At 47.0% G+C, this 16,542-nt stretch overlaps 1 protein-coding gene across 7 annotated transcripts in view; it reads right to left on the reverse strand.

Moving 5' to 3' along the window:
* LOC103630114 (uncharacterized) overlaps positions 1–14,126 on the reverse strand; it is a 32,858-nt gene extending 18,732 nt beyond the window's left edge. For 3 of the 7 annotated variants that reach the window (XR_002748583.2, XM_023300374.2, XM_023300373.2), the window contains exons 1-9: positions 13,049–14,079; positions 11,355–11,470; positions 10,418–10,626; positions 9,797–9,913; positions 9,572–9,700; positions 9,364–9,489; positions 3,387–3,442; positions 3,194–3,293; positions 314–431 (exon numbers count right to left, since the gene is read on the reverse strand). Coding sequence is in view for 4 of the 7 variants with exons in the window: in XM_023300374.2 (XP_023156142.1) it covers positions 314–431; positions 3,194–3,293; positions 3,387–3,442; positions 9,364–9,489; positions 9,572–9,700; positions 9,797–9,913; positions 10,418–10,626; positions 11,355–11,470; positions 13,049–13,902 (1,825 nt within the window). In the remaining 3 variants the exon portion in view is untranslated. Of the gene's footprint in view, positions 1–313; positions 432–3,193; positions 3,294–3,386; positions 3,443–9,363; positions 9,490–9,571; positions 9,701–9,796; positions 9,914–10,417; positions 10,627–11,354; positions 11,471–13,048 lie in introns of all 7 variants that reach the window. The other 4 variants (XR_004850326.1, XM_023300375.2, XR_002262853.3 and 1 more) reach the window with 3 other exon arrangements.
* Between the last annotated feature and the right edge of the window lie 2,416 nt (positions 14,127–16,542).

The raw sequence follows: 16,542 nt of genomic DNA on the forward strand, positions 1-16,542 counted from the left end.
ACACATTAACAAAGAAATCAGTGGAAATGTTACAGTGCATTGCTGTAAAAGTTGGATCATGCATACTTTGATACAAATATATGAAGTATTATCCAAATAACCAATATTCCATTCAGTAAACTGAAAGCAATACAAGCAAAAACAAAACACAGTTTCGTGCAGCCTTATTCTTAGATATTTTATTGGTCTAAAGTTTAAAAAGCCAGCCAATGTAGTTATTCAAAGTGCCTAATATAATTAGATATAGTATAACAAACTTCGAAGAGAATAGACATGCATCCTCCAATTCAAGGCACGTAAAAAATGATGATACCTAATCCTGTTGCACTTATGGTCCCAGATGTCTGAACAGTGACACTTCTTGCTCTGTTAAAATTAACTACAGTTCCTTGAACAAGGCCAGAAACATCAATATCTTCAACACGGCATATCTGCATTACAAGAGCGACCAGGTGTTACAAGTAGAATAAAAAAATACGCGAGGAAATAATATAAAGAGAAATCCTTAAACTTATCGCTGTCATCCAAGTCCCTAAACCACCTGTTTGGCAGAGCTTCAGCTCCAACAATTATTGAAGCTGGACTAGCTCCAAGATCCATGGAGCTTTAGCCCGCGAACATCGAGGGTGTTTGGGCAAACCATGTTTGTTTTCATTTAGATGTGTCATCGTGGATAGACACCGAGGTACATAGAGTACCGAAAAGAAAAGACTAGCAGTTTGTTGGACCTAGACACGACCGGGAACTAGCACGCGGCCAGTGTAGTGAGGTTCATGCCACAATGTAATACCCTACGATTACTACCAATGTTTTCAAGTCATCCGATTAATCACGATTAATCGTGCAAGTCGGTTTGGACCAATCGCGATTAATCGCCAAGTCGTCCGACTAATCGTGATTAATCGCTCAAGTTGGTCAACCAGAATGACCAGCAAGTCGTCCGACTTGAAAACACTGTCCACTTGCTACTCATCGATTGATGAACACAAAGATGGAGAAGATCACAAGCTCAAGAATCAATTGAGTGTCATGCCTTCCTAGCTCCCGCTTTTCACTTGGTATTGGTGGGAGTTCTAGTCTACTAGTCCTAATCCACTTTTATGCCTGCCCTTGGATGTCAAGTGTTCAATCTCCTATGTGTGAGTCGAGCCTTTGTGTGGGTATGTGTCAAAATCGAATGTGGCTAATCCAACCTGAGCAAGAGTTTCTAGATCCTAGCCCCCTAAATGTTACCCCGATCCCCCTTTTATAGAACAAGGAAAGAGAGAGGTTACAACAATTGGACAATTGGTTCGGTCAGCTAAGGATGAACAACCCTAATCTTATCTTGTTCGTGAAGACGTACACACAACCATGGCTTCGATCGTGACACAATGTTGGGGATGTCCTTCAGTGGCTGTCAGCCTGTCACACCTGTCATAGGGTCAGGTATGTTATTTCACATCCATGAACATAGGGCCATGTCGTTGGGTACGACATAGTTGGAACCCGATGTAGCATTATGTACTTGATAAAACAATGGTACAATGGCATGCGCACGCGTGGCTACAGGGTTGATGCATGTATCAAATGGTGGTCTTGAGTACCCTACTACCATAAGTCATGGTGATAGTGTGCCTGTCAAGCTGTAACATCGCACATCAGAAATTTAATGTGTTGTACGAGAGACTTATTTGAAATGTCTGCCAACATTATGGGCCTATTAGTAGGCCCCACACGTGGCATCCTTGTTATGAAGCCCTAATGCCCTTGGCGAGACCAGGCACATGTTAGAGTAGACGTACTAGCCAGTTCAACCCAAAAGCTTAAGTTGTTAGAAGGTAGGTAATCCACTAATACACTTCAAAACCCTCACTCACGTGCAGCCAGAGAAAAGGTGCAGACTTGGAAATAAAGGGGCGAAGGCACAAATAAAGCATCTACCAGGATTCGAACTCAAGACCTCTGGCTCTGATACCAAGTTAGAGTGGACTCACTAGCCAGTTCAACTCAAAAGCTTAAGCTATTAAAGAAGGATGGTAATCCACTTATACACTTCAACAACACAATCCTCTATCTTTTGGATAGGTTTACACTTAGTCATAGTAAGTCATTGATCCCACAAAAGGCTATTAATAGAAGGACGGTAATCCACTTATACACTTCAACAACACAATCATATATCTTGAGGATAGGTTTATACTTAGTCATAGTTGGCATGTTTGGTTGGCTTCGCTCTGTAGCCTAGCTGCATGAGCCAGGCCAGCGAGAGCCTGGCTACAGAGATGCGACCAATTTGCTCGCGCCTTCAGAGCCTGGCCCAGGGTGCTTTGAGAATCGTGCGAGCCTGGCTCTACATCTACACGCAGGTAACCAAACACACACCTCGCACGAGTAGAACCTGGTTGACAACAACCAAACACCAGCTCATTGCATCCCACAATGCAAGCACCAGCAAATACATGCAACCAAACACATGGAGTAAGTCCCTTGATAAAGGGCGAGTCTGGTGCAGCGGTAGGGCCTACCGTCTGTAACCGGAAGGTCCCGGGTTCGAGCCCCAGCCTCTGCATATTATGCGGGTAAGGCTTGGCGCTTAAAGATACCCTTCCCCAGACCCCGCACAGTGCGGGAAGCCTACGGCACTAGGTACGCCATATAGTAAGTCCCTTGATCCCACGAGAGGCTCTGAGCCCCGTTCATATTGCTCGAGGTCGAGGACCCTAGGGACCCAAGGCCGATAGAGGTCCTTGGGCAGCTAAGTGTCCCGCGAAATGGAAGACCCGGTCACATAAATCCTTCATGGGCGCCCCGAGGCACAAGAGGACCCAGGGGCTTAAATCCTTCCTGAGTGCCCCAGGACACGAGGGGCCCTAGGGACTTAGATTGTTCTAGATGATAACATCCCAAGGCCCCGGGCCTTAATCCATCCTTACATACTGGCACTAAATTAGGCTTTAAAATGCATGAGTCCCTAAACTTGTTAATGCACCACTCAAGGTCAAAATCTTCCTAATCCACATTAACTTGCTTATGTGGCACACTTAATAAGTTTAGAGACCTATAGGACACCATGAGACAAGTTGAAGTACTGCAAATGCATTTTATTTTGAAAGAAATAGATAGAACATAACATGGGAAACTTCTGCATGTACGAAACAAAGGGACATCGCAACACGGGAAAAATTAAAGGTTACGAGAATTAATAGTACACCTGTAAAGTAAAAGGCAATGAAGAGTTCAAGTTGCAATCCTCAGGTGGATGAAAGATTTCCATAGGGCAACTCTCATCTTCGCAATTCAGTTTTGGGGCCCTGGTGTTGCCACAAAATCTCATTAATCATTCACCAATGAGAAAACAATGAAAAAAGGAGTATTTAACACAAAATCTGAAGGTGGTAAGTTACATCTCATCACGACTTCCATTTATAAGTGGGCCCCTTAGAACAGCTCCAGGTCCAACCTAAAAAAATAATTACTTACAAATTACTACAATGTTCTTCGAAAGGCTAAAAAGTATCAGACGGCCTAACTGCAAGAATGAAATATTGAACTGGAGTAGTCAAAGACCTATCACAAAACATATTTCCTATGTTATGGTTGTACATGGGTGCAGCCTCAAAGGAAAGCAAGGAATAGAATTTTGATTGCTTCAGTTGTGGAAACCATCTAAATTCAACATCTTAACTTAGATATGTCAATACCATAGCAAAGAACACTATAAAATAAAAACAAACAGCCAAATCCTGTAAAAAAATGCCAACGAGTGAGCAAGTTCCAAATAATAACTTCGTAACAGGCCTAACTTTATTTGAGAATTTAAGATATAAAACGTTCCCCAACCTATTTGAAACCACTAGAAATGTACTAAGAAAGGTACAAAGGCATGCAACATGATACAGACATGTTAGACTCCTGTTAGGGTTTCTCTGTAATTACCCAATTACCACTATTGTAATGGGCTCAACCCACCTAACTCTTCTATATAGTATTCACCCAACACAGAATTAGGTTAGGGTTTTACTCATTCCAACATGGTATCAGAGCTATGTCTCTTTATCTCTCTTCCCTCCCTCCCACCCAAGCTGCCAGTATCGCCTCCTCCACTGGTCGTCGTCCCGTCTCCCACTAGGTCGGCCCCGCCACAAGCCATGCATCCCCGTCACGTCGCCTGGAGCCCGTGCGGCCACGTCGTGCCCCCTGCTCCCGCAGCGCCGCCGCAGCCTGAGGCTCGTAGCCTCAACGATGCGCGCCCGCACCGCCGGACACTGCCACCCCCTGCATCGCCGTCCCTGTGCCTAGAGCTCACGCGCATGCGCCCCTGCGGCTGACGCTCGCGCGCTCGTGTCCTTGCGCCGCTTTAGGGCTGCAACCTCCTCCGCAGACCTCCACCGCGCCATCTTCCGCCTCTGGCCAGCACCAGCGCCGGGTCACTTGTCGTTTCCCGCCATGGATCCGACCCCGGCGCATTCGGAGGCTCTGCTCTCCCCGACGTCGTCGCTGCAACTCTTCCCGAAGACCGCGTCGACCTCCCCTACAGCGGGCTTGGCCTCCTTGGCTTTCCTGTGGCCCCGAGCACGGACAGACCCACTGCTATTGGAACGCGCGGCCTTCTCGTCGCGCCCACCATCGTCCGCTCCCCACAGACCACCTTGCGAGCACCACTCCCCAGCTTCGTCGCTCCCCCACTGTCGGCTAGGGCCTCCTCGCTGGTTGCGGCTCTCACCACCATCCAGTCCGACATCGCTGCCGCTCGGGGTCATGAACAGATCGCGGCCCAAGCCTTGGAGCATGAGCGCACTGTCTACGCACTCTGACCGCTCAGATGGCCGAGGCTCAACGACTCTTCGGCCGCGTCGATTCGTCCACCCCGGTGGTCCACCCCACTCCCGGTCTCGACGTCGCCACCATCACTGCTCTTCACGCTCAGGCGGCCGAGGTTCACAATATACGGTCTCTGGTCCCCGTAGTGTTGGATCCGGCGTCACCCCACTTCGCCCGCTTGCGCGATGAGGTGCTCCTCACGCTCCAGCGCTACGCCCTCACCGACCACGTCATCGGCGAAGTCGTTGCTCCACTAGATCCAGATGGACAGCGTCGTTCTCTTGTGGCTCATTGATACCCTCACTGTCAAGCTTCAGAACATCATCCGCAAGCAGGGGGCACCACTCGCCAGGCCTAGGTCGCCCTCGAAGCTCAGTTCCTCGGTAACAGGGAGACCTAGGCTGTCCACCTCAACGTCGTGTTCCGCCTGTTCTCCCTAGGGGATCTCTCCGTCAGCGAGTATTGTCGACGTATAAGGGGATGGTCGATTCTCTTCGTGATTTTGGCGAGCCCATTCGCGATCGCACTCTCGTGTTGAACATTCTGCGTGGTCTTAGCCTTGCTACAACCACCTGAAGGATCTCAACAAGAGGACAGTGTCTTTTCCCTCCTTCGGCAACGTCCGCAACAAGCTTCTCCTCGAGAAGCTCACCATGGAGGCTGAGTCCTCCACCCCTGCCATGTCTCTCTACGCCTCCCCCCCCCCCACCGACGGGGACCCCTATGCGCCCTACGACCGCTTCCACCACTAGAGCCCCTGGCTATCGCCAGCTTCGCAAGGGTGGTCGTGGGGGCTCTGGCTCCACCCGGGGTGGGCCTTCCGAGCATGGCGGCGGCCCGACGTGGTCGTCGTCCTAGAATGGGACCATTTCCAAGTGGTCTGGTCCGCCCTCAATGCATCCTCCTTCGTCGGCCCTCCTGGCGACGCCAACCTACGGCGTCCCTCCACCACCTAAGGCTTCGGTTCCACCTCTTCTCTCGCCTCCGAGGAACCCTACTCCGACACCCTGGTCCCCGTTGGCTGGAGTGTGGGACCAGGCCTCCCTCGCTGCTGTTTTTGGTACCATGGCGCTGACGCCACCCTCCGCCGACTGGGTGGTCGACTCTGGCGCCTCCTACCACACCACCTCCATTGCAGGCACGTTATCTCGTTCTCATCCCCCTCCCCTCCCGCCCTTCCTCCATCGTTGTGGGGAACGGCTCCACTCTCCCAGTCACCTCAGTAGGTGACTCGGTTCCTCCAGGCCCGTTCCACCTCAACGATGTTTTAGTCGCTCCTCATATCATTCGTAACCGTCTTTCTGTTCATCGGTTCACCACCGACAACTCATGTTCCATTGAATTTGACCCGTTTGGTTTATCTATGAAGGATCTGGCCACCAGGACCCTCCTCGCCCGATGTGACAGCTTGAGACCCCTCTACACGCTCTAGCCGCCCACCTCCACCACTGGCACGTCCTCCCCGCGTGTCTTGGCCTCCATCACTTCCTCCACCACTTGACATCATCGTCTCGGCCATCCTAGACCCGACGTCATGACCAAGCTCGCCAGTAGTTCAGAAATTTCTTGTAGCAGGGGACATTTTTAGGGTATGTGTCATGCTTGTCAACTAGGCCGCCATACTCGTCTCCCTTTTGCTACCTCTTCTTCTAGAGCTAAGCAGGCTTTTAATCTTGTTTGTTGTGATTTATAGACATCTGTTGTACTCGGTCTCTCTGGTTATAAATACTACTTGGTGATTTTGTATGGGTTTTCTCATTTTCTCTTGACTTCTCTACGGTTGAAGTCCGACACTTCTCCCACCCTCACGCACTTCTTCGCCTGGGTCTCCACCCAGTTTTGTTATCTGGTTTGTGCCCTCTAGTGTGATAACGGTCACGAGTTCGACAACTCCACCTCTCGCTCCTTCCTCACCCATGGCGTTCAATCGTGCCCCTACACTTCTCAGAACAACCAGGCAGTACGGATTATTCGCACCACCACAAACATGATCCGCTGCCTCCTCTTTCATGCGTCTCTCCCTGCTAGCTATCAGGCAGAGGCCCTGAACGTTGCTACCCATATCCTCAACCGCCTTCTTTCCAAGGCGGTGAAACATCCCACCCACCCACCCTCCTCCCACTTCGCCATGTATGGTATAGCCCCCTTCTATGCCCACCTTCAGGTCTTTGGTTGTGCATGCTATCCCAACACCTCTGCCACTACCTCTCACAAACTCTCCCCACGCTCCACTCGTTGTCTCTTCCTCGGTTACTCCCCCAACCACAAGGGGTACAAGCTGCCTTGACCTCCTCACTCACCACATTATCATCTCTCCCCATGTCTCTTCGATGAGAATGGTTTTCCACTCGCTAGATCATCCATGCCTACCGACCTTGACACTCTCCTCGATTCTGACCCCCTACTTCCTCCACCACTCCCAACACCTCTTGTGCCTCGGGCGGCCCCATCGACACCGCATGCGCCACGCGCGGCCCCTTCAACCCCGTCGGCGTATCGCGCAGCCTCGTCGCTTTCGCCAGCGCCACATGCGGCCCCGTCGACCCCGCCCGCGCCACGCGTGGCCACGTCACCTCATCTTGCGCCATGTGTGGCACCCTCACTTGCGTCGCACTCGGCACACTTCGCTGACCCCGCCCTCGTTTACCACCGTCACAGGCGGACCGATCCCCCCCCCCCCCCCGCTCTGCCAGCTCGATCTCGCACCGAGCCGCTGGTGCACCATCCAATCACCATTCGTCGTGACCCCGATCATGTCCACCCAATGGTGACACGTCACTCGACCAAAGTTCTCCGTCCCGTCGATCGGCTGGTTCTCATAGCCGGCTCCGTCTCCGGACCCCTCCTCCATTTGCGTCACTCTCACTGATCCCCATTGGTGTCGCGTGATGCAGGAGTACGCGGCCCTGCTGGCTAACCACACTTGGAACCTGGTGTCGCGTCTACCATGCACCAACGTGCTTACTAGCAAGTGGATCTTCCGCCACAAAATCTCGACCGCAACAAGGCTCATTGGGTCCTTCGAAGCTTCACTCAACGTCCCGGAGTGAACTACGGCGAGACCTCCAGCCCCGTCATCAAGTTCGGGACCATTCATGTGTCCTCTCCCTCGCCCTCTCTCGTGGTTGGGCGGTCCGTCAGCTTGATGTCAAGGATGCCTTCCTCCACGGCACTCTGACAGAGACGATCTACTGCAGTCAGCCCACCGACTTTGTCGACTCCGCTCGCCCAAACCTGGTCTATCGGCTAAACCGCTCCTTCTATGGCCTCAAGCAGGCGCCATGGGCATGGTACAGTCGCTTCACCACCTACTTGGTCTCCCTCGGCTTCGACGAGACCAAATAGGACATGTCCATGTTCATCCATCGACACGGCGACGACATCGTCTACCTCCTCCTCTACGGCGACGACATCGTGCTCACGGCATCTAGCGGTGCCTTGCTTCAACGCACGATGGTCGCCCTTCAACGCGAGTTTGCGATGAAGAACCTAGGCCCTCTCCACCACTTCCTCAGACCACCCTGAAGCGATGGCCCCAGGACCTCTTCCTTCACCATCGCCAGTATGCCCTCGACATTCTGGAGCGGACTGGCATGATCGACTACAAGCCCTGCTCCACGCTTGTTGACACCTAGACGAAGCTCTCCGAGGACGACGGTCCTCCAGTCGTCGACACAACATCCTATCGGACCCTCACCGACGCTCTACAGTACCTGACTTTCTCTCGGCCTGACATCGCTTACGCCGTCCTGTAGGTGTGCCTTCACATGCACACCCCGCGAGAGCCCCACCTCACCGCTCTCAAGTGGATTCTCCGATACATCCGCTGCTCCATCGACTACGGACTTCTACTTCGACCCTCCCCGACTTTGGAGCTAGTGGTCTACACCGACACCGACTAGGTTGGCTACCCCGACACGCATCGTTCCACATCCGGCTACGTCGTGTTCCTACCTTCCTGGGCATCAACCTCGTCCCTTGGGCCTCAAAGCAAAAGCATGTCGTCTCCCGCTCCAGCGCTGAGGCCGAGTATCGCGTTGTGGCCAACGGTGTGACCGAGGCATCTTGGCTCCGCTAGCTCCTTCAGAGCTCCACAGCCCCTCAAGCGCTCCACCCTTGTCTGCTGCAACAATGTTAGCATGGTCTACCTCTCCAACCATGTGCAGCATCAGCACACGAAGCACGTGGAACTCGACCTTCACTTTGTCCGCGAGCGCGTCGCCGTCGGTGATGTTCGCGTTCTCCAAGTCCCGACCACCTCGCAATTCGTTGGCGTCTTCAACAAGGGGTTGTCGTCGAGTGTATTCATTGAGTTTCAATCCCGTCTCAACATCTGTACAGGATTGAGTTGAGACCGCGAGGGTGTTAGACTCCTGTTAGGGTTAGCCTTAGGGTTTCTCTGCAATTACCCAATTACCCCTATTGTGATGGCCTTGGCCCACCTAACTCTTCTATATAATATTCACCCAACCTAAGTTTAGGGTTAGGGTTTTACTCATTCCAACAAGACAATAAATTCAGAAACTATCAACAAACAAAACAGGAAAGCATTTGATGTACCAAAATGTTGTAAAACAGTGATAAAATAAGGCGTTGTGCCTCTATTGTATCTCCTTGACCAGATAAATTTAGAACTCCTTGACCATGAATCCCTAGATTAGCATTTGAATGTATGACAGATGCTTCCTGAAAAAGCATGTGAAAGAAATCACATACAGGAAAGGTAGACAAAAAAAGGATGCATCGTCCCTTACAATTGTCAACATACCTTCAGCACTATCAAATTGCTACCTTCTAGTAATGAAGTTCCCACACCTAGTTCTCGGCCACCATCAATAGTCATTCTTGAGTTCCACATAAGGAGCATCTTTACCGACATTCGTAAAGCGCCAAAGACCTGAATTTGAGTGAAAAATGGAGTGGTGTCCATCCAACATACAAAATGTTATATTGCCAAAAGTGCAGAAAATGACAGGAAAACAAAAAAAAGAACCTTGATTGTGGAATCACTCATAAGAAGTTCCTCAGCCAACAGCTCAAATTCTGAATATGGATAATGTGTCAGGCCAAAAGTTAGAGTAGCACCAGATAAAAGAATCTGTCCTTGAGCCTGAAATAGGAAGCATTTAAGAAAATGATAGTAGAATTGAGGAAACTTTTAGTGAAATAATATGTGTGTGAGTGTGTATGTATTTAGATCTGTCAATTGAAAAGGTATTTATATTATATATTTTGTAGAAAGCCTCAAGAAAGACTTTCAGTCTCGTTCTTTTCTTTTGTTCTAAACATATATTTCAGTAACAAACAATGGTCACAGTTAGGGGTTTTGCGGGACAATGTTCATGCCCAGCACACCAATTATTTGTGACTGAAGGATCTATGTATGCATATGGCATAAAATGTTACAAAAAGTACAGAAAAGCCATAGGACAACAGCACTCCCCCTATCTATGTAAGAAACACATAAAGACAAACAAAGCTAATATCTTCCTGAACAAACATGTTTGTGACTTTTCTGTGAGTTCATCTACGGTAAAGCAAAACATAAGTGCAATGCTTGAACCAAAATTGTATGGATGTACTATCAATAGAGATAATGCTTTCAGCCTCAAACCTGAATACGGCTCCACCGTAAGGGAAGAGAAACTTTGGCACAATTTCTGACAAAAACATTTGTCCAGAGTGGCTCATATGGGGGGTCTAGAAAAACTGTATCCGTTTGTGTGCTCAAGTTATTGTTGCTAACAGTAATACTCTTAGGTACTGCTTCATAAAGTGTTCCAGCTGCTCCCGCATTGTCCAAGCATCCTGAACTCTTCCCCCCTGTACACGAAGAACAGCAGCAACAACAAAGCCTATTAGTCCCAAAAAAACTTGGGATTGGCTACTAATGAAACCCAACAAGACTCACCAAAAAAGAGGATAAGAAAAGTAAGAGGGCATTATTGTAACCACAATAGCAGTAGTAGTAGATCAAGGGAAAAAATAAACACTCAAATTATTAGATCAAGAAGGTCGAACCGAACCTGTACTCTCCATCAATCAGCTATTATAGGTCTACTGAATTACAGATATTTAGAGCATAATCTCATCAATTAATAGGCAACAAAGCCTTTTAATCAGAAGCAAGTTGAGCAGGTGTATCGACTAACTAGTCGGGCGACTTGAAATCAATGTTCGTTTTAACGTTTAAATGTTAAAAAGGTGGTTCATAACTTTTTAATGTTTTACCGCTTTAATAACCATGTCGGTGAGTGACTTTTTTTAACTTCACCTTGAAATTCGCTCCCACTAGGAGTCAAATCCAAAACCTAAGGAGTGCTACTAGAGCAATCTAACCAACTCCGCTTTCCATGCACTCCTATTCAAGGTTAAATCTTTGGGTATTTAATTAATACGCATTATTAATAATAGATTAGAAGTAAGATTGTATAAGGTAAGGAGAGCAGTAGCAGATAAATTGGTCAATAACTTCACTACAATGAACTAAACATAGGTAGCATGTTTGAAAATATGCCGCCACTGATGCAAAAGAAAACAAAGTAAATTACCATGGACAAAAATTTGTGTGTCGTCATGCCTACTGAAAACATCGATGGAAACACGTCCTCCACCTCCACCAGCTAAACCATTGCCTCCACAAGCACTTATTTTGCCACCTCCTTGCCTGGTTGAAATAAGGTATAAAAAAGGAAGTGACTTAATTATGTACAATCTTTAGGCAAAAAAAATACCAAAAATAGATTCCTTATCAAGATACACGGGTGAATCACATATCATTTTAATAATAAGAACCAGAAAAGAAGTCTACATCACAGCTTAGAAACATTAGGCTGTGGAAGGACATGAGTTCAAATGTCAAATTGCAAATTTGTTAAGTGAAGAAGTGTCAAAAAAGGGATTGCACAAAACACTTCAAAATCTGCATCCATCATGAGCTGACTCAAATTATCATTCTATAGTATTCTACCTCTTTAATTTTGACCAGGCAAAAAAAATGTTGCTACACCATACCTGTTATACTGATACAAATGTATTGTGCTTCTACTTACTACCAACTATGTACTAGAAGATTAGGTTGTCAGCAGACTAGCTCACTGTTCTCTAGTGTGTCAATTGTTTCTGTTGAAATATAATATAAGTGAATTGGCCACCTCCTCCTATCAGCTTAAGCTTTTGGGTTGAACGGGTTGGTGTATGCAACTTAATATGGTATCAAAGTCAGATGTCACGATTTCGAATTCTGGATAGCGCAATTAAATAAAATAATTGTTGTTCGCTCTTATTCCACGTCTGAAACCCAAGAAAGGCTCGACGTGAGGGGAAGTGTTGGAATATAATATAAGTGAATTGCACACCTCCTCGTATCAGATTAAGCTTTTGGGTTGAACTGGTTGGTGCATGCAACTTAATAGTTTCATTCATGTCAAGCTACCTCTAATTTCTTAAAAAGAACTTAGGGTTAATATCAACTTAATCATGACCATGTCATGTTGCCAAATAAATACTCAAAAAGGTGGAACTAACTTCAGCACACCAAACAGTTCAACTGATGGGAGTACAGTGGATATTATTTATCTCATGATGGCAAACAAAGGGTGGTCCTCTTCACTCAGCACTACTTGTATAGCATCCATTGTCATCCATTGTTTTGAGTGCATGTTTAGTTCAAATCTGGCTCAAGTTTATGAATTATCAGCATTACATAACTGTGCCACTAGGAAAAAAACACAATGTGAGTTTGTTTATTTTCACTACAAAAACTTGATCTTCCATATGACATTTATGTTTATCGAAAAAGTGATGTAAGCAGCACATGAACTTCAAGTCTCAACCATCCAAAAACATCAAGCGAGTGCCATGTATGTATATGTACTAAGGGGCGGTTTAGTTTGTGGTCTAAGGCGCCACAACGTGCCTAACTTTTCTGGCTAAGCTTAGTTCTTCAATTCGAGCGACTAAGGTTAGGCAGCTTGTGGCGCCTTAGGTAGTAAACCATACAGACCCTAAATGACTACACTGCAAGCAATATATTATACAGCTTTACACAAACTGCGTCTGCTTGAAAACTTGATTGAGCCCAGAAAGGACAAACTGCATCTTCATTTTGACATTTCAATCTTCCATCAAATCAACTTTGCTCAAATGTCTAGTTAACAGACCAAAACGGAATAGGAACAAGTAGAAAGTAATATAAGAAGTGAGAAATATGCACGAAACCAAATAACCAATGAAATATACTCACATTGTTGAAGCCTTCAGATAGATGCTCCCCCCAGAGCCACCCCCACCCTTGGTGCCACCGTCTCCACCATCAGCAAGAACTGTTCCATTCATCACAATCTCTTCAGCGAACAACCACACGACACCGCCACCCCCACCACCATAGTCCTTCTCGACGGTAGTGGATCCCCCTTTGCTTCCATAGTTATTTGGGGTCTTCAGTGCAGACCAAGCGTAGGAATCACCACCCCATGAGTCCTCTTGTGCTTGCCCCTTCTTAACGAAGCAGCTGGCGCCACGGCCGCCATGTCCACCGCCATCCCCATACGTCCCAGTGGGTACACCACTGGTCTGGTCCGGCGGGTCACCGCCAAGCGCGGTGGTGTCAATAACAGCGTCCTCGCCGAGTGTGATGTTGGCCGCCGCGAGGGAAACCCACCCGGCCACGACGCGGGACCTGTTCCCGAGGAGGAGATCGCCGGAGAGGTTGGCAGAGACGACGCACCCAGGCCGCTCGCAGGTAACCGCGACGCCATCAAGGATTAGGAGGCTGCCGTTGCCACTGATGAACACCCCACCACCCAGCCTCACCGACTCATGGACCACGCACTGGGTGTCAAGGTCTCCCACGCCGTGGAGGTCCCCCGCGCAGGTCGCCGCCGGGGCCGCCGGTGGCGGCGGCAGAACGGGGGGCGGAGGCGGCGTGTAGTCGTGAAACGTAAGGATCGAATATGCGTCCGCGCCGGCCGCCTCTCCACGATCGAAACCTCCTAGGGTAGGGACTGAGGTCCCCGATGCGACGGGGAGGAGGGCAAGGAGAAGGAGGAAGCCAGTGGCGGGCGAGGGAAATGTGGAAGACCATGGGGTGGGAAGCATCAGAGCTCCAGCGCCGCGGTTTTATGATAAGGACAAGGCAGGGATTAGTGCGGCGGCGGCTGATCGCCTGCGGCGGCGACGGCGAGGTGGGCGGTCGGGGCTCGGGTTTGGTGATGGTTCGACCTCCGCTCCGCTGGGGCTTGTTTGTTTTCCACTCTTCGGTTAACGAATTGGGGATGGCAGCGGCAGCCGGCAGTTTTGCTTTAAGATTTGAGATAATAGGTGGGCCTTTGTTCTGTTGGTGGGACCACCGAGGCAGAGAGACATGCGCACGATGAGGGCGGCGTTTTGATTTATGGAATGGATTAGCTGGAGGAGACTGACTGTTTATGCTAAACTACTAAAGTCTATGTGCTCGTGTGTTGTCCCGATAGTTAAAAATTAGTAGAAAACATAGATACAGAACGACAAATATCACTATGATACACAAAATTCTATTTGAGTCAACGTATGCCTATGCGTTGACGCGGCACACAATTATTCAATAAAATATTAGAGCACAAGAATTGCATAAAAACGAACAACGTATATTATCATTGGCATCAATCTCTACAATAATTTATCCATGAGTATAGATGGATGGTAACACGCTACCGACTTTTCGTGGGGCAGAGAGAAGGGGACTGCTTGAGTCGTTCAACACATTGGATGAGTGACTTATTGAATGTGCTCTCACTATTATAAATCATGTTATATGAGACGGTTACTTTTTAGTTATTAAGAAACTTTTGAAGTGACTAAATTTGATATAGTTACAAAAGGTGTCTCATATTTAAAATAGTTTGTAAACCATCTTAAAAAGAATTATATAAAACATTTTTAAATTTATAACCATCTAAAATACATGGTTGTAAACAAAAGTAACTTTTTGGGGAAGGTGCTTGCAAATCATATGTTTATTTGTCCTTTTTCTTCTTGGCTCAGATCACTTTTTTTAAAAAACAAACTTAGATCACTTTTTTTAGTTATTCATGTTGTCTGCATTTTTTTCTTTTCCGTCTCTCCTAGACAGACCTGAACCTTTTTAGCCTTCATTTAGCCTTTTTATTTCTCAGAAAAACCTTTTTCTTTTCTTTATATAAATAAATATTAACCACATGGGGTTTTCCCTACTATTTTCGCTAAAATATGTGTAAAACATTTCTTTTTTATTTGTTGTATGGAGAAGGGTCATATATAGGTGGTGGCATCCTATGGGCTATGGCATTAGGAGCATGTCTGGACACATACGCACTTCCTAGGTAACAAGGCGTAAGCCTGTAGCTAGGGCCTTGTGATGCCTTGTGCCGTCAGGACTCAGGACCTTGGAGCACACATGAAGACCTAGTCGGCCCCTAAAAACAATGAAGATTCCAGTTTTTCATGTTAGTCAAACAAGGTATTATGGGATCTACATCGACTGATCCAATGAACCAACTATAATCTGCGAACTATAATCGATAGCCAATTTCATGGCATGCAGCAAATAATCAAATTAACCTGAGCATGTCACAGTGATTAACAGGAATATTATTAGGTAAAGAAGAGTGATCAAGGGCATAACTTGTCTAGACTTGAGATCCCAGGTACTTCACCAAATTAGTCTTCGTGTTTCTCGTGACCTCGCTGCTACTCGTAGCAATACATACAAATAGACAAAAAGTACATAAAAATAACATTACACCAAATATGAGAACAAACGACGTAGGAATATTCTACGCGCTGCTAAGAGATCGAAGGTTCGAGAACCACTAAAAACAGAGTTACGATTGAAAAAGATACATTTTTCTAAAGTTCTTAGGCGTTTAAACAATAAAACTACATTTCATGTTGATTAATATAACTTGTGTGAGAAAATATACTACTTACTTTAATAAATTTTATTTTCGGTTTATAACTAAATCATCTTTTAGTCAATTTAAAATGCCACATAAACATATATTAGAAGAGTCAATCTGATAAATAAATATTTAATTATTTTTGAAAACTGAGAGCACCTAGAGGGGGTGAATAGGTGATCCTGTAAAAAAATCAAGTCTAAACAACACAAATTTGATGTATTAAATGTTAGTGTGATTAAAACCAAGGTGATATAAATAGAGGTAGAGAGATAAGAACTCTTCACTTGATTGTTCCTTTAGGATATATATTGAACTTAGGAACAATAGCGCAAGTGAATATGTAAGAACTTTATGGAAAAAACAATCACAATAGAAAGATGCACAAGTGACACGGTGATTTTATCCCGTGTTTCGGCCAATGCCTACTCCACATTGTGGTGACCTCCTTCGGTCAAGGATTGCACTCAATCTCTCTCAAGTGATCCAAATATCAAACTTGAGTACCACGGTTTTCTTCCTTTTCTCAAGTACTCCCTTTGTGAGGAATCTCCACAATTTGGAGTCTCTCACCCTTACACAATTGGTCACAATTAAACCACAAGAGTAAGGGAGGGAATGGAACCACACACACGAGACAAACTTGCAGCGACTCACGCACACAAAACGAGAGAGAGGAGTACAAAGACAACACAGCGGAGTTACATCTCAACACAAGTGCCCAAATCTCAATCTACTAAAGCAAAGGCGTGAATTCGATGTATCGGTGTTGTTGGATGTTCAATGACTGCTTGGTGTTTTGCTCCATGCGCTTAGGGGTCCC

The sequence above is a fragment of the Zea mays genome, chromosome 6 (genome assembly GCF_902167145.1).
Source record: "Zea mays cultivar B73 chromosome 6, Zm-B73-REFERENCE-NAM-5.0, whole genome shotgun sequence".
NCBI lineage: Eukaryota > Viridiplantae > Streptophyta > Magnoliopsida > Poales > Poaceae > Zea > Zea mays.